Here is a 26325-nt window from a genome sequence, read left to right on the forward strand (position 1 = left end):
GAGTCAGATTACTTGCAGCCGGCTCCTTGCTGCTGTTGCAAATGAGAGCGTAGCATGGGGAGGGCACTGTGACACAGTATGGCACACACATTTGTCTTCTGGTATGAACTCTCAAGGTTCTTTTAACTAATGTGAGGTATTTCTTATCTTTTATCTGTTGTGTGTACCCTTCAGTTGCGTTTATAGGCTCAAGCGTTTCATTCCCATTGTCAGGCTAAGAGCAGAGAAACACAAGGCAGCTTTTCATAACTGGTTAAAGGCATGATTTGGATCTTTTGAAGTGGGATGTTTCCTGGAGATAATTATTCATAGTCGGCACAGTAGATGTTAGTCAGTACGCCCCCAGTTTGGAGAAGCAGGCTGAAGTACTGACACAGAAGATGAGCAATTTACTGCTGTGGACGTGGGCAGCGATAAAATACATTTTAGGCATCAAAAAAAGAGTCAATAACAGTGTACGTGTACACTACAGTTGGAATATTTTCACAGTTGTACCTCATAAGACAGCAATTTTTGATGATGAACTGGAAAGTTATATATTGTTTTCCTTAAAGCCAGACTCCATTGATAAAAACAGTGAATTAACATCACTGAATACAGTGGGCTACCACTGCTTCAGTTATTCTGTTTGCATTTTTTTGTTAGTTTGGATTTGACAAAGTCACACAATTACACAAAGAAACTAACTGATTAAAACAGTGGTAGACCAGCAGTTGTGGGCATTTTACCCTTTTTTTGCTATATTTTATTCAGCGTACTAAAATTACTGTTTTTGCCAGTGGATTTTGGATGGCCTTGAACTAAATGGCTTTCCCATGGCAACTGGCTGTCTGATGGAAAAGTAAAGCAGTAGAAATGATCTCATTATAGCATAAATCTAGATTACCATCTACTGTAGGTAATACACTGACTATGGATAAGTGTGTCATACAACCCAACCCAAAAAAATTAAACTATCCCCTTAATTTTTGGTCAGTTTATTAAACATAGATGCAAAAAACTCACTGACTCCATCTTCTCAAGCAAGAGTCTTTTCTGATTTTCTTAAACTTTTAATGGTTTTTAAATGGAATATCTTTGAACAAAACAAGTTATTTTAAAATGTTAGTGAATTTTTGCAAAATTGTGGGTATTTTTCATTATTTTTGTGCTACTTTTTATAGACTGATGAAAACGAGCATTGGTTGCAACCCTGGTCTGTGCCAAATCCTTTTACAATGATAGTAATATATCTGCAAAGTTTCATGAGGAGGCTGTTAGTTGGACTGTGCTTATTTTCCTTTCCAAATGTGTAACTTGTACATTTTCTAGTAATAATTGACCCTAGTAATAGATGTCTTTGATGATTGGTTGGGCAATGAAGTGTCATGCATACCCTATACAGTCAGCTGAGATTCATTCATGCGGGCAAAAACATCCAGTCAGAGTGGAGTCGGTTAAGATTAACCATGGCAACGCTGATCATGCCATTTCGCAGTGTGTAGTTTGAGTGTTGCTCATAGTCTACACTGGGGGAAATTCACTTGTGTATCCAGAAATAGATGTCTTATTTCAGAAAGTTTGTGATGCAGACAGTATTAAACGCATGTCTTCGGCTGCATATATCACTAATGATGGCCTTTAATCCACTTCTTTCAACATTTTTTCCTTAACATCCCGTCTATTTTTGCTCTGCCCAAACATATTTCTTCTGGTTGACATGAACAGCATAATTAAGTTGCCTCAGTCAGAACAGTTGAACTGACTGAGCTCAAAGATGGTGTGCTGCGGGTTTCCTTTCACTGCGGTTTATTTCTAACATTTCCTCGTTTACTTGTCACAGACCTCTCTCTGTGCCCTGTCTATGTTCCTTCATTCTCCCTCCCACCCTGCCTCTTTTCCTCTCCTTATGTTTTTTTTACCACCCCCCTCATCCTCATCCTTTCCTCCATCCTCCCCCTCACAGCACGCACCTGTAAGGTTTCAATAGAACCAAACAATACCAGGAAACTGCTTTGACTTGGACTGTACACAGAAAGGACTTTTTGAGATTTCTGATTTCGACCAACAGACTTTGAACATGTTTTTTCTCGTGATTACTTGTGGCTTCATAGATAATTATACTTTCTGTTTTGTGGCATAAATGATAAGGTAATGCTTGATCAGTGATAACTGAACTACAGTCTCGCCCTCTTTGGTGTGCCAGTTTAATGATTCAGCTTCCTGTTTGTTCAAGAAGAGGTGATATTCAGCACCTGGCTGTCCATTTTCTTATGTAACTTTCCTGTTGAAAAGCAGCTTTTGTAAGTCTATTCTAGATGTTAGACCTTTTGATGTTTTTAATTAGGTAATTCACTGCTGGAAATATGGTCCTCTCATAAAACTGGGGTGTCTGCAGTAGAAAGATGCAAATACTTCTGAAATTGGTGAAACATGACCAGAGAAAAAGGGCTGTGGTATTTGCTGTTGCTCAAGTGATTGAAAAACTACAACTTCCAGAATGCACTGGGCTGCACCGCATAATTAAAAAAAAAAAATAAAATAAAATTATTATTGTATTATTGTATAATTTATGATATATAAATTATTGATATTGACAAAGTCTTCCCTTTGGGGACATCATTTTCGGTTGAGAAAAGGTGATATTGCATTATGTTGTTGCAAGAGATTTAAAATTGCAATAATTTTGTATTGTGATAGTAATGTATTTAGGGGCTTCTGGTGATTCCCACCCCTAGCAGAGAGATGCAGAAACTTTTGAAATCAGTACGAAGTGCTGTGGCATTCACTTTTGCTCAAGAGGTGGAAAAACCTATAATTACCACAATGCACTGCGCTGCACCAGACCAATAAATGCTCCTGCTAATGGGTGATGTAATGCAAGTTGTGCGCCAGAAAACAAATGTTGACCAGCTGGTAATAAACAATCAAATATTACAGCGAAAGAGAAAGTTAAGATATGTTTCTGAAAACATTTCAGGTGAGAAATGGCCAACGCAGTAACAGAATCTTGGTTTGTGTTTGATCAGCACTGCTTAGTTTTACTGTTTGGTCTGAGTCATACGGTGGATTTGAGCTGGGATATCTGGGCACTGTTAAGACCGAGGGAAGTTTACCATTATTAATATACCACTTTCATTTTTGTGAAACAAAACTGGTTAAAAATTGGAAAATATCTCTTTAACAATTTGACTCAAATACAAGTTATGTAATGTAAAGCTATATATTCACTCCATACAATAACCTTAAAACCCAGTGGTGGTTGTGGTGAGTCACAGTTTCACTGTACATGTCAGAAATTCGACTTTGTCCATGGTTAGGTGTGTGTGACTTGCACACCTGGCGTGTTCTTCCACAGAAGACTGGCTAGCTCTTGTGCAACACTTTCAACACAGGTGCTCACTTTTGCCCTGTGAACTTTGAAACATGCTGCGTAATAAATCTACTGTGTCTCTTTGGACAGTTTATATCCGTGTCCATCCAAAATGTATTAAACACCAGATGCCCAGGTTGTCAAACCAGCATGTGGCTCTCGGAGGTCTGTGAATGCATGTTTGATAAGTCTGGAAGTGACTCAAAAGGAGTGGCATAGGTAGAGATAAGAAGTGATAGAGAGCTACATGATAATCCAGACAGGTAAAGTAGGGAGGGTTGTCTGATCGTATGACGAATAGTTTGAGAACAGACGAGCAGAACTGGGGAAGTAAAAGCAGATTCTCCTAACTATGCCTGTCAGAAATGAAATCTGTGCCAGTTTAGCGTTCCACAGAAAAGAGCGCTGCTGACAAATTGAAATGTGTGCCTTAACTCCCCTCTGCATTCTTTCACTGCTAAAAAGGGTTACGTAACCACCTATCCATTTATCTAACAGTCAATACTGCCGAGTGTGCTCATAAAAGGGCAAACTGGTGCAATGCAGTATCTGCTGTTTTGTTAAATAACCAGTTAATTGTGCATTCAGTGGTGTAATCAGATTGATGTTTGAATGGCAGATGTGATCTATGACCGTGAAAATTATTTGCTTATCAGCCCCCAAACCCTGTTTCCGATTATCGCTCTTCCCCGTCATTTAACTAAAGGCTACATCTGCACGAAAACATGCTCTTTTTTAAACGGGTATTGCTAAGTTTACCTCCAGCATCCACACAACTCTGGTGTTTTGAAACCCCTAAACAAGAGCCTTTAAAAGCACTGCTGACCCAGTTTTCGATTGAAAACTCCAGGGTTGCGTTTTAGTGTTAAGATTTGTAATGATAAACTAGATGCTGGATGCTAAGATTGGGGCTATTTATTCCAATGGAGTTGCTTGCATGGCGCCTACAGAAAAAAGAGTTTAGCTTTTGGGTTTATAGGTGTTTTAATGTGACTGTAGATTATTTCCCGAAACAAGGTGTTTATCCATAAAAAGTCTTAAAATTTCATTAATTCAACTTTGTAAATATTTATAATATTTGAGTTTTCACGTCAGCCACAGTAGTTCTCCTACACGCATGGCACATGTGTGGGGTTTCAGTCGGTTTCAGTCGGTTTCAGTCTGCCACTGCAGCGCTAGATGCCACTAAATCCATCACACTAGACCTTTAAATGTCATTAAATAGTATTAAATTTACATTTCATTTTATTTTTTTTTATTTATCCATCCTTTCATTTCTTTTTGTCAGAATGAGTCAAATTCTTCTGCATAAAAGTCTGTATTTCTGATGTTACAAATTTTAAACTCCTAACACTGAACCTACTGTCTTTTTACTTCACACTTGCACTTACTGAGAGCAAACTGTAGATTAACCTAACTCCCTCGAATAGCCATATTCCTAAATACAAATCCATGGCACTACATACTACTTACCTGCAATGCTTGAACAAGAAAAAGTTGATTTGTACCAAAACAGGTCTTATAGCAACATTATGCAACTTTTAGTTGCATATTGTTGCTTTAAAGTAGTAATGCAGAGATGGTTGAAACACCAAGCCTCCGCCACCCCAAGAAGTAATAGTTTGAATACAAACATGGCCAAACCATCCTTTATATTGAGATTTTAATTATATAAAAGATTGTTGTAAATTCCTATTTTTATGTCACCAGTAATTCAATAACATCCTGTTTATTTGGTGCATGGCTGGTGGTGTTCATCTGTCAGGGCTGTGGGGTTACATCAGATAAAAACGTAGGGAGCCTCTGCTGAAGGGGATGAGCTGAGAGCTTTAGTGAGACCAAGTAGGGGCTTCCAGCTGTAAGTGGTGGATGGCATTGGCCAGCTCTTCAGTGCAAACTGAAACTGGATCCTGGTTGGGGCAGGAATGTGAAAAGTAATGTGGAAAGTGATGTAGATCTGTCATGCAGTGAGGTTATTTTCCAGCCAGGGCTTAATTTACTCCTCAGTCCTCAGAACCGCTCAGCGTGGGCTCAGAGAAAACGCCACCTTCCCTCCTCCTTGAAAGATTCGCACACAACAAGTTCCACAAATGGCAAAATAGTTTTCTCAGTTTGTCATTTCCTCTTTCCTCCCCTGGCTTGTCCTTGCCCCACCCTTGCTACTTTCAGAAAAGGAGGGCGAAGGGGGGAAGGAGAGTGCCCTCGTGTGAGCCCATAATGAATTTTGACTGACTCGGTACCTTTCGGGTCCCTGTCTGGCACCGGCTCTCAGTTTCATGCAAGGGCAAACTCACAGATCATTGGACTGTGAGCGGGATCAAAGAGTTAGACACAAGAGGGGCTGACACAAATACTCGAGATGCAAGTATTTGTTGGAGAGGGTAAAATAAACAGCCGAAGCCAAACAGACGAGGGTGACAAAATAATAACAAGAGGAGGACAGCAGATGAACAGACTTGGCTCAGCTCAAGCTCTCTGCGATGTGATGGGATGCAGCCGGTGGGAGTGCAGTGTTATTGACTTTTTGGTCATTCTATTAATATTCCTGTCAATGGGGCACAGCTGGTTTATAGGTTCCCTTCAGCCGGAGCACGAGGGTTTGACTGTACATGGTCATGCTGTGGTAGAGGTGGTCTCAACTCCTGGGATTTCAGTGGTGGAAAAAGTTTTCAGATTCTGTGGTACTACTACTGCACTGTAAAAATACTCTGTTACAAATTAAAGTCCAGTATTGAAACCTTACTTAAGTGAAAGTAAGTATATTCAGGAAAAGTCCTTTTACCATATGCAGAAAAATCTAAAAACAAACAAAAAAATGCAAAAATGCAAAATAATGTTTTTAAAAAAAAGGAAGAAAAAAAAAACACTCCCCCAGAAAATATAAAATTATTATTTTTTAAATGGAAAAAAACTAAAAATTATTAAAAAAAACATTGGGTTAAAAAAAGAGGGAAAAAAAAACAAAACTATGTAAAAAATTATAGAACCCAAACTTTTTCTATGAAAAGAAAAATACTTGACTTCTTCAGTTTACTGATTGATTAGTCAATATAGTTGCAGTTGTACTTGTATGAACTGTTAGGTAATCTAATTAATAACAAAACATCATATCATATTTTATGTACTCATGTTTTTTATGAAAACATCTTAATCTGTTAATTAACTAAAGTGGTCAGATAAATGTAGTAAAGTAAAAGTGACAAAATTTCCATCGAAATGTAGTGGAGTATAATTATAAAGTGACATGAAAAGAAAATACTCAAGCAAAGTACAAGTATCCTGAATTTGTACTTAAGTACAGTACTTTAGTAGATGTACTTATTTACGTTCTACCACTGTGGGTTTAACGGTAACTCGGGGAGAGTCACTGAGGTGGAAAGGAATGAGAGGGATTCTGATTGACGGATGGATGGCCTCACTTTTATAAAGACGTAGGCTGACCTGCTTTCTAAACGGGACAACTAGGACTGAAAAGGACGCTCTGTACAGTAGCTCTTTCCTCTCCTCTCCTCCTCCACATCTTTCCCAAAGCCACTGCATCACTTCCTCTTTGCAACCACATTCTGGTCTCTGTGATGAGGCCAGTTTGTTTCTAAAACCGGCCTCCGTTCGCTTCCTTGTGTTATTCATTTTATGGTTCCTCTTCCTCTGTGCTGCTTTGGCAGGACACTGCTGTTTCAGAAAATAATCCTTTCATGCAGTAATACTGAACTTACAGCCCGCGGGCCAAATCTGGCCTCTGATAGGGTGCTAGTGGCCCCCCAACCATTATCTAATTCACAATAAAAATGATGTGGTTCACAAAGGGAATTTTTTGGTACTTTTAGTATACAGAAGGTACCAGAGTGCAAAAAACAACATCAAAATAAAGCTTGTTTTCCAAAAAAAAGTGCCAGTTGAGGATCCCCTGCACCCCCCAACAGAGGTCCTAGCTAAGGTCCTGATATTCTAAAATCCCAGAAACGTCCTGAAATCCCAGAAACGTCCTGAAATCCCAGAAACGTCCTGAAATACAAGTAACGTCCTAAAATCCTAAAACAACCTGAAATTCTAGATACATACAAAAATCCTGGGATATACCTAAAATCCAAGAAACCTTGTTTAAAAAAAAAACCTAATAAATCTACCTGGTATCTTGTACCCATGTAAATGTCCTAAAATCCTAGAAACATGTATGGGGCTGCTGCGACTGGCCCCTGGCCTCGTTATTTTGCAAAAGTGGCCCTAAAGCAAAGCAAGTTGAGTATCCCTGCTTTAATGGTATCACAGTCAGCCTTAATAAAGTTGAAGGTTTTCTTTTGGTTTCGGGATGCGAGTGTTTTCTGCCCTCTGCCATGTATTCAATTAATGAGTAACCCTTGTTGTGATTATCTAGACCAGCTAATCTCGTCGTAAATGGGTCTCCACAGAATAGATAGTGAATGTTTTCACAGCCGAGCGTGTCTCAAAGTGACAAGGAAGCGGAGAAACCTTGATTCTTACAGGATTATGGAGGACTTGGCAGGAGGGCAGCAGCAGGAATCTGAGCCAAGCAGGGGGCGTGATGAGTATCGATGCGCGCCGTTTTATCTCAAAGTCAAGTCAACATCCATGTCTTACTATAACCGTCTGCCTCCACATGGGAAGGCCTCCGTCTAAAATTGTCTGATGGGAGTTCTTTATCCCTCCCCTGTTTTTCTACTTTCAATATAGAGCAGTGCTTGTCAAACTGGAATAGCTGTTGGAGTAATTTTAGTCCTCGCGCTACTCTCTGGAGACGCAGTTTGAAGTGTGTCACCGAGTTATCTGTGGCAAGCATGCGAGTCGGACTGAGGTAGACATCAACAGACGTCACTACGCATAGTGTTCAAAGCAGAGATTAGTTCATCGACTAAGGAAATCAATCGATCGATCATGTAGGGCTGCAACTAGCTGTTATTTTCATTGTCGATTCTCGATTAATTGATTAGTTGTTTGTCTATCAAATGTCAGAAGATGACCATTTGAGCCCAGAATGATGTTACCAAATGTTTTGTCTTGTTTCTAAATATTCAGTTTACTGTCATAGAGGGAGTAAAGAAAACAGAAAATATTCACATTTTAGAAGCTAAGCTCTGAGAAATTTGACTTTTTTTTTTGAAAGACAGATTGATTGATAGTCAGATTAATTGGCGATTGATTTAGTTGTTGACGACTAATTGAATATTGTTGTTGTCTGTAATCATGTGAGTCATTTTTCAAGCAAAAATACAGAAAAACCTCTAGTTTCAAATTTTTTGTTTTATGATAGTTACTAAACATCCTCCGGTTTTGGCCTGTTTGTTGGACAAAAAACTTTTTGAAGATGTCGTGTTGAGGATAGAAGTGCTAAGTATTTTCACAATGCTCCAACTGCCAGCAGTGTGACAAAACACTTAGTGCTGTAAGTTCTGTGTTGTTGTTTTTATTGAGTTAAAAAAAAAAGTTTAACTTTGGGGAAAAATTCTGCACCTATCACAACAACATGTTAATATATCCTAGTGTATATATTAATGCTTTTTGCCTGTAAAATACATTAATTTATATAAGAATATATATGCACATTTTTATTCACTAATAAAATAAAATTAATTATTTTTTAAATAAAGCAGTGTATGATTTAATACATTAGATGTATTGTTTTGTTTCTTACTTTGGTACCAAATTAGGTATCAAGAAATGTGGAATTTCACTGCTTTTGGTGTTGGCCAATATTTCTGGCATTGTGAAACACCTAATCTAAAATTAATTTATAGTGAAAATAAAGCTTGTTACAATACATGCTAAAGCCGTTTGACTGCAGCAACAGATGGTGTCTGTCTTTGTTAAGTTTTTGAGACGCTATCTCCATGGCAGCCAACATGTCTCCCTGCACCCAGAGTATATTTGTTAACACATAGCAGCTAAAGAAACACCAGAGCTTTGGGCGTGTTCAACTTGTTCTGTTTCACTTCTTGTTTTTGCCAAACAACAAAGCTACAGGGATTATAATCGGCCACGGCTCATACTGAAGCCTGCATGGGGCCAACTGATCCAAAAGTAATGGAGCGAAAAATGGTCAAGTGAATTTTGAAAGGAAGCATGGGAACACACTCAGACACGTTAAAGCGACCGAGAGCGCTCAGGTCTGTTCGCGGCTGTAAGTGTGACGTGATGCTGATGTCTCCTGAGTGATGATACTCCTAAAGGCACACATGACACAATGATGTGATTGGAATAAGGGGAGGAAACTGGAAAGAACGCCCGAGAATAAGTCTGAGACGTAAGAGGGGAGGCATGGAGGACAGAGGACAAAAATGTGTGGAATGCCGTTGCTTGCTGTCTCTCCCTGATAAAGGGTGAGTATGGGAGGAATGCGACCCTGAAAAGACTGGATAAACAGCAGGAGGGGGGTTGTTAGGATTCTCGAGAGGCAGAGGAGGGTGACTGAAGGCAGATAGGATCGGGAGCAAGCTGAGAAGTAAAGCAGGACTAATTTGCCCCACGTTCTGTTGCAGGATGGGGTCGGTACACGAGAGATGAGTTTGGAGGCGGGTTGATAGACGTCAGCTGTGGTGCAGCCTGACGGGGTTGATGGAGGATGGAGGGGAGGCAGGGGTCATGAGAAGAATGGCTCTCCCTCTGCTTTCTTTCTCACAGATTGGGGTTAATGTGCTGGAACAGACTGGACCGACATAACCCTGTTAAAAGCAGAAACTTTCTTTTTAAAGATTCTCGAGGGGCCATCACCTTTTTTTTAGTACAGTTGGGGAATGCTGCGTAGTTAGTTTGCACTTCGTCAAGTTCATCTGTGATTTTGCCAACAGTTTTTTTTCCAACAGATGTCAGAAGAGCTGGAACAATACGTCATCCAGACCTGATAGATCAGCTAATGTTAACTTGTAAATATATCTGTATCTGTTAGGGATGCACGATATTTGATTTTTGCCAATGTGCTGACATTTTCTGACTCATCTCAGACGATTGCCTATGTCAGTGTATGCACATATGTACATATTCACTGGGCAAAGCAAGAAAACTGTATTTACTGAAAACTAACCTAGGTTACATGTCAAACATGCCATATTTATTATTAGGGAACGTTTCAAACAAAACTGAAATTCCTCCCGCTCTAGAAGGCACGATTACAATCTTCACATAAGCCAAAACCAGGGCAAATGTGACCTATTTCAACTAATTAAAGTCACATAATTAAAGCGTCATCTTTTAGGCCTGTCATTTTAGCATAAAAGCTCATTTTGGGTTGATGCTGGTATTTAATTCTAAAGCACATACTGATGACATGCCAATATTATCATGCATCACCCAGTATTTGAGTATGTGTTGCTTGATAAATAAGAAATGGCCAATTACATTTGATTTCAGAATTGCTCCATTTCAATTCTTTACTGACTTGAAGCCCTCTAAACTTTTCCAGTTTACCTTAGCTATTTTTTAGCGCTTAAATCAAAGTAAAACTCATTTTGAGTCATTCTTTTGTCATTTGTAGTTTGTTTTTCAAAGGGAAAAAGTGATAAAAATCTGAGTTTTATTTATAGGCCATATTGCCCAGCCCTATGTCTGAGATACCCGGTAGGACAAATAGTAACGGTAAAAATACAAATGCCTAAAAATATTTTCAGTAATTTTGGAGAGACCCTTTGAGCCACGACGTCCCATCAAAGTTGTAATAAGTGCATTTTTCCCAGTTATTGAAATGCTTTCTAAAACCATTATTCTTACATTAAATAAAAGTATCATCTCCACTGTTGTGTAGGAACAGTGTTTTATGATGTTGAGTATGAGAGAACTGAGAACTTGGCTCCAGATTCTCGTCCCACTGGACCACATCGCAATCCTTAAATACTCCCATGGACCTCTGAAACACTTCCAGCTAATATGTTATTTCAGCCATGATGATAAATGTAGGACTGGACTGAAGTGACCTCTGCTGTGATTTCCTTAGTGTTTGCATATGAGCAACGCCGAATATTCAAACGAGCCTCAATGGTTCGCTCTCGGTTTTCTGTTGGAGGTGAGGGAACATTAAAAGTAAGGAAAAAGGTATGATTGGGTGATAATTTGGATGGTAAAGTCTGGGGTCGTTGAAGGAACATCGTGTTCAGTTATTTGCCATCAGAGTATCTCTGCACTCTCTTCAGTGGGACGGGTTAGCTCAAACACACTGTCATTTTCCTGCATACTGGTTATACTGGTCCAGTCACTTTCAATGTAGTTTAACCGCAGCACACCCTGTCAACAACATGTCATCTGTGAGCTTTCACAGTTGTATTTAGAGCAAGACGGACATGCACACAGCCTGTCGTCTACAAGATGCTTCTTACAGTCTGCAGTTAAATTATTTTTTGGTGTAAAACTTCTACACACAGCATTTAATGCCAATCATTTGTTTGGGTTCAAATTTTATTTGAAGTTTTATCTCATTTGACAGTTAGCCTCAACCTGCTCATTGCTCCTTGCAACACATCATTGAGAAAATAAATACAGTCCTCCAAGTGCATAATTAGTGCAGTTGTTTGCCTGCAGAAATTATGTATTTATTAAATTGCACAGCACATGTTGACTAACGGTTGTAGGCTTGTTGGCAAGTTTGCTACCTGATCAAACAGAAACCTCCACTGTCACTAGGCGTGTCACGTTAATTACGGTATAGACTGATCAAGGTCATGTCCATATCTCGTACATTATTGCCCTTGTGTTTATATACGTGATTGTTAACATGAGAATGTAGCCATCATGATGCTAGAATAAAAGGCGGGCTTTTCCCAGTCATTACAAGACCTGGGTGCAGCAGCTAAGGGGAATTTTCCAGGGAAGAAATCTATGCAGGGACATGTTTGCTGTCATTTCGTCTTCTGTTTTAACTGAGTTTCACCGTGGGTGGGGCTCAGGTAGCTCCTCTTTATACATTTATTCATTTTCTAATTATTTAGGATGGTCCACACATTCCAGCTCCAGTGTCTGGATATTAAGAAGAGTGTATTGCTCTTTGAAAGGGTGTACCTGAATCATTTCCCCACCTTCATTTGCATAAGATGGTGTTAAAGGTTAAAGATTTTAAGGGATTTAGTGTTTAGGCTTACAATAAGACATTTGAATTTTTTTCAATTACCAAATTGTAATTTAAATGGTACTACGTTTTGTGGCACTTTACACTGTTTGTTATGAACATTTCACATGATTCTATCAAACATAAGATTTCACCATTTGAAAGTTAACAAATATTTATTAAAAACAATATTCTTCAGGAAAATACATCTTTAAGGAATGTCCCTGGTTATTACAATTGGGTGAATGCAATTGCATACAATAATAATACAATAATTTTTTTCCAACTGGGATTTCTGATGCCAACAAAAGAGGGTAGCAAAGTTTAATCGACTAGTCAAGTAAACAAGAATGTGATGATGCTGTGGTGTGTATACAGAAAATGCTCTCAGATGAAACCAGGTAGGTTTTTACTCCTTTGATCCTTTTCTCTTTACGGCTCCTCTGAAGCAGAAAAAACAAACAGGAATGTACAAAAGCGACTTGTTTCTTGATATCGTTGCTGGGTTTGTCTGTCTGGAGCTATATTTGGTTGATACGGGCCATTAAGTCATGAAGAGGTTTACGTTATCTCTTTACGATCACCCACAGCTCCCTCCTCTCCCCCCTCTTCTGGGCAACCAATAAGAACAACAGCAAAGAAATGCTCCCTCAACTCAAACTCATGTCCCTGCTCTGTCAGCCAGATGGTCCAGCAGCTGGAGTTTTCAATAAGTGTCCACAGGAGTTTGCCAAGAAGTAACACAGAGCCTCGTTTGACATGGATGTGTTTTATGTCGACACAACCTAACTTGAGCAGAGTCTTCCTGTTGTACATCCTGTCAGCGACCTTTACATTCCTCAGAGATTACATGAAAAGATGAAAGAGTAGCAAAGGAAACCTGCCTTTTTTCTGCCAGATATTATTGAAGACATGTAGTAATTTATATACAATATATTACTGATTTGGGTGTCATGATAGATAACAAACAGTTAGATCAGTGATACTCAATGGATGGCACGCGGGCCAAATCTATAGGGTGCAGGGTGGGCCCCACTACCATTTTTAAATTCACAATAAAAATAAAGTGATTCACATTGGGAACATAAGGTGCCAGAGTGTATAAAACAACATAAAAATAGATCTAACTCTAAAGCTAAGTCCTAAAATCCTTCATACATCCTAGAATCCTAGAAAAATCCTAAAATTGTAGAAACGTCTTAAAATCCTAGAAATGTGCTAAAACTCAAAAAATGTCCTAAAATTTGAGAAACTACCTAAAGTTTGAGAAATGTCCTAAAGTCCCAGAAACATGTATGGGGCAGTTGCAACTGGCCCCTGGCCTGCTGTCTTTTTGCAAAAGTGGCCCCTAAGCAAAGCAAGCTGAGATTCACTGATTTTAGATGGTAATCAGATTTCTTATTTTTTGTGGTTTGTTCAAAGTTTCGTCAGTTTTAAAGCACTAACCACAAACTCTATTTCTTCCTCTTTCTCTCTGAAACAGCTGCCATGTCCGCCGCAGACAAGTTCCTGTACGTGGACCGCAATCTGGTCAACAACCCCCTGGCACAGGCCGACTGGGCCACCAAGAAGCTGGTATGGGTGCCGTCAGAGCGCCTGGGCTTCGAGGCCGGCTCAGTGAAGGAGGAGCGCGGCGACGAGTGCACGGTCGAGCTGGCAGACTCTGGGAAGAAGGTCAGGGTGAACAAGGATGACATCCAGAAGATGAACCCGCCCAAGTTCAGCAAGGTGGAGGACATGGCCGAGCTCACCTGCCTGAACGAGGCCTCTGTGCTGCACAACCTGAAGGAGAGATACTACTCTGGTCTCATTTATGTGAGTATGAAGCCGTCATGGATGCAACATGTCTTAAAAGGGACCTACTGTGTTTTTCCTTGTTTTCTGTAGAGTGTTACAGTGTTCATTTTATAGTGGCAAAAGTTTTAAATAATGAGGTAAAAGTAATTCCTGAGAGCAAAAATTTCAGTTCTAAGAATAAAATACACCTATGTGTCATATTTGCTTTTTTCACAGCATTGTGTTAGTACTGTTTTCTTAATCCGGTTATTCATCAATTGTTAGCATAACCCATTGGTGCAGTTTAAAGCATTTTTGCTTTTATTTGTTACAAAATCACCACTGGTTATTGGAAAACAGTCTGCCTTGGCCAATTTCCAAACCAGTTTATCTCCCTGTCTAAACTCTAATTATCTCATTAAGCCCCATTGTTTAAGACAATCCATTGTATGCAAAATGTCAATGCAAAGACAACATGCACTCTGCGAACATGCTGATGGTATGCAGGCGTTCTTTTCCTGCACCCTCCTCCCCTCTCTCTGTTATGTTTTCTCTGTCCCCTCGCTTTCTGTTTGGAGTTATCTTGTAAACAGGAAGCTGCAGGGAACAATGACTATGAGAGATGTGAAGAAAAAGTTTGGGAGGGAGGGAGGGGCGTGCAGTTTTTTGCAGCAGTGGACATGGAATGTAAATCGTGTTGTAACTGCCATTACTTCCCCCATAATTAATGTTATTTATCCCCATGTGGCGGGCTGGGAGTGATGTGGTCTCTTTGACTCTGTGGTGTGACCTGGTCATATCAACACAGCCTGTTGTCCCCCTCCCTCACTCCCTCCAGAGAGCCAGGCTACGGGTGGTTAGAGCGCCTCCGGGCTCTGTAGTCTTTAGATTTAACGTTTCTCAGGGGAGAGCGGGTATACAGCAGAGGGAGAGATGCCTGGTACAGATGATGATGGGAGGGCAGCGCAGGAATGCAGCACTTAGAAAAAAAAAATGAAGTTATGGTGAGCTGAGAAAGAGTCCAGATACACAAAGGAAGAGATTTAGTGGAGTTTATAGAAAGGAATGGGGGAGGGTTTTAACGGTTAAAGCCAAAAAGATAAGATTCTACCTTGAGATATGACTCAGCTAACCTGTCAAGTAGCTGCAGTTCTGCACTCATCAGTTTAAACTTGCAGCAGGGTGGGGTCGAGATTACATAACAACAACAAATCAGAGTTCATTAGAAACGTTCAGCTTAGTCTTGATGGGAAGGCCTCTTTTATTGAACCAGTACCTAAGCATATGAAATGAGTTGGCCAGTGTCAACCAGTGTGGGATGTCAGCTGTTAAACTTTAATTGCTTAACCACTGAGAATATTTTTGAATGGTTATGCATGTTGGTCTATAGGTAGATTTGGCCACTCTCTGCACTGCGAATTACCACCTCTAAGTGGTGGGAGCTAGCTGTGCCGGTGGACGCAAAACAGGACAGTTGCAGAAAAACTGTGCTCACTTTCTAGTCTTCAACCAGGTTGCTTTCTAGTGAGTAAGCCACTCAATTTTCAGCCAACAAAACTCCTTCAGCATTGTTAAGTCTGTCAGCACTGTTAGCAAAATGGCGAGTAGTGACAACAATGCTTAAGGGTTTTGTGGCTAAAAATGAAGCTGCTTACTCACAATGGCACAATGGTTTTTTTTATAAATTACACGGCTCGTTACTGGTTAGTTGGTATCAGGCTTTTGAAATGAAAATCCTAATTCTACTCTACACATTACACACCTAGATCACACTACACAACGTAAGCCCTGATTTTCCACTTGCGAACAGTTTTAGCTTTGGGAATAAAAGCCCCAAATCTGGGGCAAACCGGTGTTGCTCACAGAACAGTGCTGGAGCACTACTCTAAGATTCAGTCAATGAGAGTGCTACTTTGACACAAGATAGACATTACTGCATGAGCTGCATTTATAAAGTTACTGGCCTTTTTGTGAACATTTGTGCCAATGACAACAAAAAAATCGTGTCTTGCACAAGGTATTACATAATTTTCCCGTGTCACTCCTCATGTACTTTGTGACAAAGCGTAGTTTGGAGACCAGACGTTCATCAGGGATTCCTCCTTGTAAAAGATCTTGCTGTGTGTAACCTCTTTTTGGTGGTCGGTCATATAGTGTGAAAACCTCGACTACTTAAAGACTCCCGATTTGAAGACATCAAGTTCTGTAATGTGAGCAGTTCAGTGAACTGAGATTTGCAGATCTACTTTGTGATATTTTTATGTCCAGTCTCCAGGATCTGACCTAAATTGATTGTATCTAACCCTCCTCTTCCACTTTTACCTTCATTTCTTCTTATTTTCTAGTTTATTCCTAGCTTTTGTTAAATGCCAACTCTTTCTGTCCTGCAGACGTACTCTGGTCTCTTCTGTGTCGTCATAAACCCCTACAAGAACCTGCCCATCTACTCAGAGGAGATTGTTGAAATGTACAAGGGCAAGAAGAGGCATGAAATGCCACCTCATATCTACGCCATAACTGACACATCTTACAGAAGCATGATGCAGGGTAAGTCACCGTCCAAACTTAAAACTGTTACAATGAATCTTCATAATATTAATATTAATCTACAATTACAAAATCCCTCACGAGAACAAAATAAAACTGACAAGTCAAAGAATCAACAGTTTTAAAAGAATATTTATTTTTTTAAAAAAAAGAGAAAATTGGTCATGTGCTGGGCTCCGGTGGAAAGGATCTCTTTTACCATCATTAAAACAGTCATTTAGCAAATTCAACATTCAAGGGTCTGTGGATCTAAGAAGCAGGTACATCTGTGTGTTGTCAGTGTGGTGGGTTTAAGTTTAAATATAGCCTTGGATCAACTTATGTGTGTTGACTTGAAGAGGAAAAAACTTCCAGGACTCTGATGGAAAAAGAGATTAAAAAAAGTAAGTTTAATCCATAGTTTTATAATATCTTATTACAGGAGTAATCAAATCAAGTTCTCATAATCAATGAACTATACTACAGTAAGAAAACCATGTGGCAGGTCATCGATTGAGCCTCAAATGCCTGAATTCAACTAAAAAACAAAAAACCCCTCTCTTAAAGTTATAGTAACCTGCCTCACTGCTCTAACAGAAAGCTACCATAATGGTGTCTTTTACAGAATATTTTTCTTAAATCAACAAGAATGACATCAAATGATTTTTAACTGACTTTCATGACATTTTTACAACTTAACTTATTCAGTGAAATGACTTATTTATTTAAAGTAACATGTACTTTCAAATAAAGAGTAGAGTGCTTATTTATTGGCTTAGACATATATGAAGTTATCGTTGCTCCCACAGTCAGCATAAAAATGAAAAGAGCCACCATGTTTATGAAAAATGTACCCAAAAGAAAGCATATACAAAGAAAATAAAGGTGGTCCCAAAACAGACCCCTGAGGTACACCGTACTAGACAGAAGGACAAATTGTTGTTCAAAGACAGACAACCTCCAGTTTGACAGCTGAGATACGTGAGAACTTTGGATAAAAAAATGAAGTGAAATTTGAAGCCAATCTAGCCTCTGAAGTATTTTTTTTGCATTGATTAAAAAATTTTTCGAGTTATTTCAGCTTCCCCGAGCTTGTTATATGAATCCCTTTAAAATGCATTGTAAATTAAACTGCTGTTCTCTGAGTGGTACCACACAGAGCTATAAACTGCAAGGCTCCTAAAAGACTAGGCTGTATGCATGCATACTATAATATGTGCAGTTTATTTGTGTTAGTCCCCTCTCCAAAAAATTTAATTAGCTGTGGAGGAGTACCTTGTATATTGTGTTTGGACCTTGAAATGACAGGCAGTGGGGACCAGTTGCAGCAGAATATTGGATCAGATACTGGCAGAGTATTTTTTATGTGATTAACTCGTCCCAGTGGCCTCAGAAAATACCAGACGCTCTAAATTCTAGCTATGAAAAGCTAAAAAAAAAATAGGTATGTGTGTCTCTATTCAGCTCATTTGTCTCATTCTTTGGAAAGACATGCAGGGGATATAAAAAATGTTGCTTGTTAAGTTTGTTCTGGAGACTGATAAAGCTCAATTTAATGTTTAAGACTGTAGTTTACAGTGATTATGTTGGAGACACATCCTGTTAAGTGCTCCTCGTACTTTGCTAATGCACATTTCCTGTGTTTGGCTTACGTCATCTTGCTTTTTTGAGGTATTTCCTCTTTGCCGCATAACCTAAATATGCATAGTTTTGTAACTTGTATCAACAGTTAGAAAAAAGCTGAACCTTACCAGCACCTAATTTCCTTCCAGGCCATTGTATTGTAATGTGTCACTTTAGTCACCTCCTGTATGTACTCATATGTTGGAAATTCAGCCCCAGTTTTGGCCTTTTTCCTGATGTGTCGTCTGTCATGTACACCACCCATAAAAACAAATCTCCTCTGTCACATTTTTCTCCATTTTTGGCTCCAGCAGAGTGTTCACACCACATTTTGGGAGTGGAGGGGTAATTAGTTAGTTTGAAACTGAGCAGCAGCTCCTCTTTGCAGTCACAGGAAGCCGGATATTGATTTCCTGTCTGTGGCCAGTGTACTTCCCGTCATACAATCTACAAAACTGTATGTGCTGTGGTGATAATGTATGCTCACTTAAACTCAGCAGCGGAGTTACTCTGCAGAGGTTACCTAATCGACATGTAAACTATAAAAAAAAAAACCAACCTATATATATCTATAAACTCTCTATGCAGCACATCAGTTTCATGCTCTGTACTGGAACTTTGTGAAACTGCATCCTCCCTATCAAATAGATGCATTAATTTCAGTTTATTTTAATCTTGTTCTTTTCTATCTTTTTTTGCAGACCGTGAAGACCAGTCCATTCTTTGCACGTGAGTTATAAGACATCACATAACATGTTGGAGTAACAATACTGCTTAGTTGGCTTGTCACAATAACTGCTTTTATTTGATAATGTTTTATCCCAGAAAAATTGCCATTATTTCCATTTTTAAACCATAGTATGTCACTGACTTAATAATAAAAGAGCACTGTAATGCAAGTGCACCCTTTCAAAGAGCAATTAACGTTTCATTCATAAGAATATTCAGACATTGGATTTAGAATATGAAAAATATTAACATACGTTTGAAAAAGTAACTAAAACTTGTTAATCCCTTGAAACCTGGATAGACAGCGTTCTTTTGCTGCATTTAGACGCCTTTTACAAGCATTTAAATCTTTGAAATGTGAAAAAATTGGTCCATTTTTTTTTTTCAAAAACATTAGAAAATGCATTGAGCAACTTGAAATGTTATATAAAAAGGAAAAAATGTAAAAGGTGACTTGACTTAAAAATTAGGTTGCAGAAAATTATTATTTATTTATTATTATTAATATTACTTTACTTTTATTGTAGCACATTTCTTGTATTGTTTTCTTTGTCTTGTTCTTTTTCTTTTGTTAATTTCAAGTAATTTAATTGGTAATCTACTTTTTTCATCTAAAATATAGTGACATCATGAGAAAACCTGGCATTTAAAGCATTAAAATTCTGAAAACGATAAATATTTGATATTTATGATGAGGAATGATCGTTAGAAAAATTAATGTATACTATTTTTTAAAGCTTGAAAAGTGCATTTTGTGCGCAGAGCAGTATGAGTGTGTGTAATATTAAAGCGGACTCTAAGTGTTAATATTCTTATGTAAACAAACAAGCACGTCAATGCAGCACACAGTATCAATGTCAGCACACTGACCGACGTCTAGTTTATAGATAAATGGATAACATAATTATCGTGACAGGCCAAACTTCTTTTGTTGTTTTAACATTATTTCAATTATTTTTTATTAACTCTTGGCTGTCACTCCTCTGTTTTAGACCCTCATTATCTAAATCCTTTGTTTCTATGATCTTTGTGTCACAGAGGAGAGTCTGGTGCTGGTAAGACAGAGAACACCAAGAAAGTCATCCAGTATCTGGCTCACGTGGCCTCCTCTCACAAGACCAAGAAAGACCAGGTCAGTCCTGCCTCTGATCCACACAGTTCATCCCTCAAACCTTCCTCCCATTACTCTTTTACAACCTCCAGTCACACCGTTTCTTTACTCTCTTCATCTCTCACTTCACTCCCTGCTGATTCATTTTCAGGCGAGTCACAATCTCTCGTTCCTACAGTGCTTTCAACATTTCCCTATCCCTCTGAAAACACTCGACCGACCACTTTTACATTGTGACTGTGTATCAGTGTTTGTATGCACACTTGCTTGTTAATCCATCATCACATTGTGTTATTCAAACAGCTTATTTTCTGCAGTAGACAAACTCTTTTGTGGCACAGCTGCCACAGAAAAGAGCTATCATCGAAAGGAAAATGGGTGGCAATCAAGATAATAGACCTGCAGGCACAGAAAAACAGGAGTGAAGATTCAAATGTTAGTTTTTTTGTTTGTTTTTTTTTGAAGTGGGGTTGTATGAGGTACTTATACATAGTCAGTGTGTTATATACAGTAGATGACAGTCGGCACGCCCACAATTTGGAAAAAAAGGATGTAGGAAAAACACGGAAACTAAGCAGTATACTGCTTTGGAGGGGAGCAGCAGCAACATGTATTTTAGCCACCAAGAAATATCAATTTGGTTTAAGAGTATGCTATATTTATTTCTCTTTTTTTCTGTTTTTTTAACTACTGTTTTTGTACATGTTCGAAATACAGACATCAATCAAAAAAATAAAAATAAAAAATCCAGTGTTGGATGGGCTGTAATAGACACTCATTGACAGCTGGCCTAGTGTGTCAGGGCCCTTAATGTTGTTATACCATAGAAATGACTTCAGTTCAGGGTAAAGCTGCTCTAAATATTGCGTACACTTAAACTGATAGACTTTTTAAAAATGGCTAAAATATATTTTGCTGCCGTCCACGTCCGCAGCGGTGCATTGCTCAGCTTTCGTGGTGGTGCTCCTGCCACTTCTCCAAACTGGGGACAAACCTGCAGACATTTACTGTATGTAATACACTGACTGTGGGTAAAAACCTCCTATAACCCATCTTCAAAAAATCCAAACTATCACTTTAGAGGCTTCTGGCACTCTGGCAGTTCAGAGACCAGAAGTCTTACATCATGTATTTGGTTTTGCTGATTTTTCTGCATCTTCTCATCAGAAACAAAACTCAGCATTTAGCAGTTAAGCATTACGTCATGTGGTGGAAAACCTGCACTCCTGTTCTCTGTCCTGCCAGCTTTCTGATAGATGCTGCTGAGGGAAACATAGTTGGGTTTGATGAAAACCACATCTATCATCCCTTTTTTGAGGTTGTTGTATTTCTCTCTTCCCATCAACAGACAAGCTCGGTCCTGTCACATGTGAGTTAACTCTCTCCCTCCATCCACTCTTCCTCCCCACCTGCTTCTGTCATTACCCTCCTCCCCCGCCCTCGCCCTCACCCCTCATCCTCCGTCTCTTCCCTCGCCGCTGGAGCGCACTGTTGTGGGAGTCACTTTGTACAAAGGGCAGAGGTGGCATGTCTTGCCAGCCAATAGGAAGTCGGGAGGAAGTTTGTTTGCAGATCAGTGGCAGCCGTTTGTGTTCCTGTGAAAAATTCAGCCAGACAATGGTAGGATAAGAGGGAGGGGCCTTTGCTGGAAAAACACAGCCACTTTAGTACTGAACGCTGTATTTATACATTTGTCTGGTTGAATTTTTCATTGTTTTTTATCGCTACTCTGTGTGTGTCCAAAGTTTGACTGTGCTTTTCTCTTTTTGCATAATAAGTTGCTTGGTGTGCGTGTGTGTGTTCAACATACACCTAAGTAATTGTTTTTTGGTTTTTTTTAATTTACCTAATTTTTTTCTTCAATTTTAATTTATTCTGCTTTTAGTAATGCACAACTGTCCACATTCAGAATACAACCCTGTTTACATATTCAATTACTGAAAAGGAGCAGGGAGAAGAAAAATCTTGCGAAAATGTTGCCTGCCTCTGACTCAAAACATAAATTAACAATAAAAATGGATGGTATGTCAATTACAGTTGCATAACAAACCAATAATTGCAGTAAATGTGAATAAGAAAGAGGATAATTCACCATCAATGAAGGAGACAGATTACCTGACAACTTTTTATATCAGTAGTCTAATTATTCTTTCTTTATTCGCTGTCTTGAAAGGAAAAATATTTATATAACCCTTTAAATCATTCTTTAGAAAATTCCACAGTTTCACGCCAGCCGCTGAAGTACACATCTGCTTTTAAGTAATCCATGCTGCATATTGATGCTTCAAAATCAATTCCAAATTTCCATCTATGGTCTTTGTTTGTCAAGAGGTCCACAAGAAGAACACTAGTCCATAATCAGATTTGCTGCATAGTCTGAGGTGAATTATTTTCCATAGCCTAAAATTAGTGATCATGCACTTTCACCCAGAAACACTCAATAAATGACAATTTGGAGGCTTACAGACTTTGGACAGACATTTTTACAACAGAAAGTCATTGTTTGGAATTATTTAAACTCAACGTGTAATACGTGCTTTACCTATAAATCAGTGCAGTAATAGCCTTTTCAGTTTTCATGCTTTGACTGGGTGCCGAGTGTATGAGTGATCAACAGCCAAATGGGTGAAAAAAAAGCCCCTTCTATTAAAACTGAAATAACTGTGGAGAGATGTTGCTAGAAAGCGCCAATGCTTAGAATACAGAATACAGTCGATTCTCAAAAAAATCGAGTCCATGCAAGCACCATTATTAAAAAAAAACAAACAAAAAACCTCAATAACACACAACAAAAGGCAGCGATATAACTGTAACCCTAAAGCCACGCAAAGACGATGATGTAGCTCAATCAGAAGCCTGAAAAAAATCAAATTTATGAAACTACTTTCAATGTAACCTACTTCCACATGTAAAATGTTATAATACACACCTGCTTCAAAAGTCTTTTTTTCAATGTATAATGTATTCTCTCTCTAATATCTATTTAATACATCTGTGAAAACATCAACAAATTTCACCTTCAAACAGCTGCATTTATTTAAGTTTCATGCCAGAAGCTACATTTTACAAAATTACATTGAACATAACATGAAAGCGTAAAAATGTACCTCGCCCAATACTCATTTTTACTACATAGAGCATCATCAGTCATATTGTAACTCAATGTAACTTGGCTGTCATGTTGCCTCATTTGTGCAACTCTCAAAGAAGGTAATGTCACACACTCTGATGTTAGGAGTCGAAAACATTTGTAATCATCACCATGGGCGGAGATTTACAAAGATCCATTGTCAATGCCGTAATGTGCAGATTATATGTCCACAGAAGTTTAAAATGCATCAGAAAACACATGAATGTGTGGACGAGGCCTCAATGAGTAAAAACAAATCAGTACAGCTTAAAGAAGAAGTTTAAATTTATATTGAAGCTCAAAGGACTTTGTTTGTTTTTGAGTTTTTGGGATTGTTCTGCTCTGGGTAACAGGTGTTGGGTTACTGATGAGGGTCACGGGGGTTTTCGATTTTTCAGATTTGGGCACTAGCATGTGGTTATGTGTGGGGAAAATGCTTGGGGGCAATGTGCGTGCGTGTGTGTGTATGTGTGTGTGCGTGTGTGTGTGTTGCTGGTGTGTATGTTATCCCTCCCTTTTGTTAAAACATTTTGTACACTCCATGTTCTGGAGTGTGTCTTCCATGACGTAAGTACATCCTGGGTTAATAATCACACAGCACATCTGTTAAAAAAACATTAACTGTTATGTTCTTTCATTAATGTTCTAGTAAATGGATACCAGTTCATACTAAATGTTCTCCTGTCTTTAAGATCTGAGAACTCTCTTGATGTACTGCTGTTTTTGGTAGGACATTGGGACGTGTTTTTTTAAAATATTTTTCCTTGCTGTTCTCGTCGTTTCCACCAGGGGGAGCTGGAGAAGCAGCTGCTGCAGGCTAACCCCATCCTCGAGGCCTTTGGAAACGCCAAGACCGTCAAAAACGACAACTCGTCCCGATTCGTAAGACTCAGTGCAGCATCCTCTGATTCAGACCACTTTTTCCTTTTCCAGGTGGACTCTTCAACATGACTCTCTTAAAAACATTTTTTTTTTCCTCCTCCAGGGAAAATTCATCAGGATCAACTTTGATGTCAACGGTTACATCGTTGGTGCCAATATTGAAACTTGTATCCTTAACCTAAGGCATCGTAGACATCACTAAAAACCTGCCTACAGTCTCACTACAAAACACAAACTGGATGGTATTTGTATCAGAAAACGTGTCCTTGACAGATTGACCACTAGACTTGTTGGAGAAATCCCGTGCCATTCGCCAGGCGAAAGAAGAGAGGACCTTCCACATCTTCTACTACCTGCTCACAGGGGCCGGAGATAAACTGCGCAGTAAGAAACCCACTATATAACTCACCGTTTAAATACGGAATCAGATTTTTTCTTTAAAACTGTAGTTTATCTTATTTGGGTTTTATTCTGAAGACTTACGCTGGCCCTTCACTTGACCTCCATGCCAAATTTCAGCCTCTTTGAATAAAATTGTGGCTGCCAATGAATGAGGCGTTTTTGTGGGCTGCCCAACCGATAGAGCTGGTGGTCGCAACTAAAAATGATTTGAATCTGTCACTATGTCTGTGATCTGAGGGAAAAAAAGTAATGCTTGCACACTTAGTCCATTAGTCAAAACCTTGTCTTCATTAAACTAGTGTGGCATGGAGTTAGTGTGCAGGCACTATTTTTTCCTCACGTAAGCTGTTTTTTGATTTGCATCTACGTGATGTGTGTATAATTAATCAGTCTCAATTATGTCTGTGGTCTTCCTCATTTTTAAAATCAGTTAGGATTTGAATCTTATATTGTGCACCATGCATTACAGTGGACCTTCCTGTAAAGATTGCAGCTTGTCTTTTGCCATTTTTTTCACTGCGGTTATCCTTTCTTCTCAGATGAACTCCTCCTTGAAAATTACAACAACTACCGTTTCCTCTCCAACGGGAACGTTACGATTCCTGGGCAGCAGGACAAGGACCTGTTCACAGAGACCCTGGAGGCCTTCAGGATCATGAGCATCCCAGAGGAAGAGCAGATGGGTATGTCAGACAGCAAATCACTTTTAAATCAACTTTTTTTTTTGTGTGACTTTGCTTTTGTTTAGGTATTAGTGTCACTGCACCATAAAACCATGTTTATGTCTCTTTGTGCAGGCTTGTTGAAGGTGGTGGCTTCTGTTCTGCAGCTCGGGAACATGACCTTCAAGAAGGAGCGCCACACGGACCAGGCATCCATGCCCGACAACACCGGTGAGTCTGACCCTAACCTGAAAAAATTCTCTTTGCCGGGCAAAACTGCCGTCTTGTCAGTACTTTGGAGAACTTTGAAAAATGGTTAATTATGTTTAAAATCCCCTTTTCTGTGCCTCTCTTCTTTCTTTATTTCTGTGTCCTGTGTAACAGCTGCCCAGAAGGTGTGCCACCTCATGGGCATGAATGTCACAGACTTCACCCGGGCCATCCTGTCACCCAGGATCAAGGTGGGCAGAGACTACGTGCAGAAGGCGCAGACCCAGGAGCAGGCAGAGTTTGCTGTGGAGGCCCTCGCCAAGGCCACGTATGAGAGGATGTTCCGCTGGCTCGTCATGAGGATCAACAAAGCCCTGGACAAGACCAAGAGGCAGGGAGCCTCCTTCATCGGCATCCTAGATATCGCTGGCTTTGAGATCTTTGAGGTGAATAATTGAATTAAACTGTACACAATGTACAAATGTGTATTAATGCTTTTATTTGTGATGTCGATCAATGGCGTTCTTAATCTTTTTTTCTCCCGTGTCGTCCAGCTGAACTCATTCGAGCAGCTGTGCATCAACTACACCAACGAGAAGCTGCAGCAGCTCTTCAACCACACCATGTTCATCCTGGAGCAGGAGGAGTACCAGAGGGAGGGCATCGAGTGGAGCTTCATCGACTTCGGCCTCGACCTGCAGCCCTGCATTGACCTCATCGAGAAACCAGTATGTTAAAATTCTTACTCACCTGTAGAGCTTTCATTCCCTACATGTGACCTGGCGTTATGTCCTTTTTTTAACAATATTTTTATTGAAATTTCATATGTATCTTAAATATGATTGATGTCAACCCCTCCAGCCACAAATATAAGAA

General features: G+C 39.3%; 1 protein-coding gene across 2 annotated transcripts in view; it reads left to right on the plus strand.

Moving 5' to 3' along the window:
* The window catches only part of LOC121957125 (myosin-9), a 57340-nt gene that overhangs the window by 5570 nt on the left and 25445 nt on the right, over nucleotides 1–26325 (plus strand). Inside the window, exons 2-13 of one of the 2 annotated variants that reach the window (XM_042505643.2) lie at nucleotides 13882–14213; nucleotides 16565–16721; nucleotides 19025–19052; nucleotides 20091–20184; nucleotides 21512–21532; nucleotides 24083–24175; nucleotides 24279–24342; nucleotides 24461–24559; nucleotides 25117–25260; nucleotides 25375–25470; nucleotides 25624–25895; nucleotides 26004–26177. In XM_042505643.2, the coding sequence (XP_042361577.2) occupies nucleotides 13887–14213; nucleotides 16565–16721; nucleotides 19025–19052; nucleotides 20091–20184; nucleotides 21512–21532; nucleotides 24083–24175; nucleotides 24279–24342; nucleotides 24461–24559; nucleotides 25117–25260; nucleotides 25375–25470; nucleotides 25624–25895; nucleotides 26004–26177 (1569 nt within the window). In that variant the 5' untranslated portion in view covers nucleotides 13882–13886. The remainder of the gene's footprint in view (nucleotides 1–13881; nucleotides 14214–16564; nucleotides 16722–19024; nucleotides 19053–20090; nucleotides 20185–21511; nucleotides 21533–24082; nucleotides 24176–24278; nucleotides 24343–24460; nucleotides 24560–25116; nucleotides 25261–25374; nucleotides 25471–25623; nucleotides 25896–26003; nucleotides 26178–26325) is intronic. The other variant, XM_088069246.1, reaches the window with a different exon arrangement.

Source organism: Plectropomus leopardus, chromosome 18 (genome assembly GCF_026936395.1).
Source record: "Plectropomus leopardus strain MGB_pleo_1.0 chromosome 18, ASM2693639v1, whole genome shotgun sequence".
Lineage (NCBI taxonomy): Eukaryota > Metazoa > Chordata > Actinopteri > Perciformes > Serranidae > Plectropomus > Plectropomus leopardus.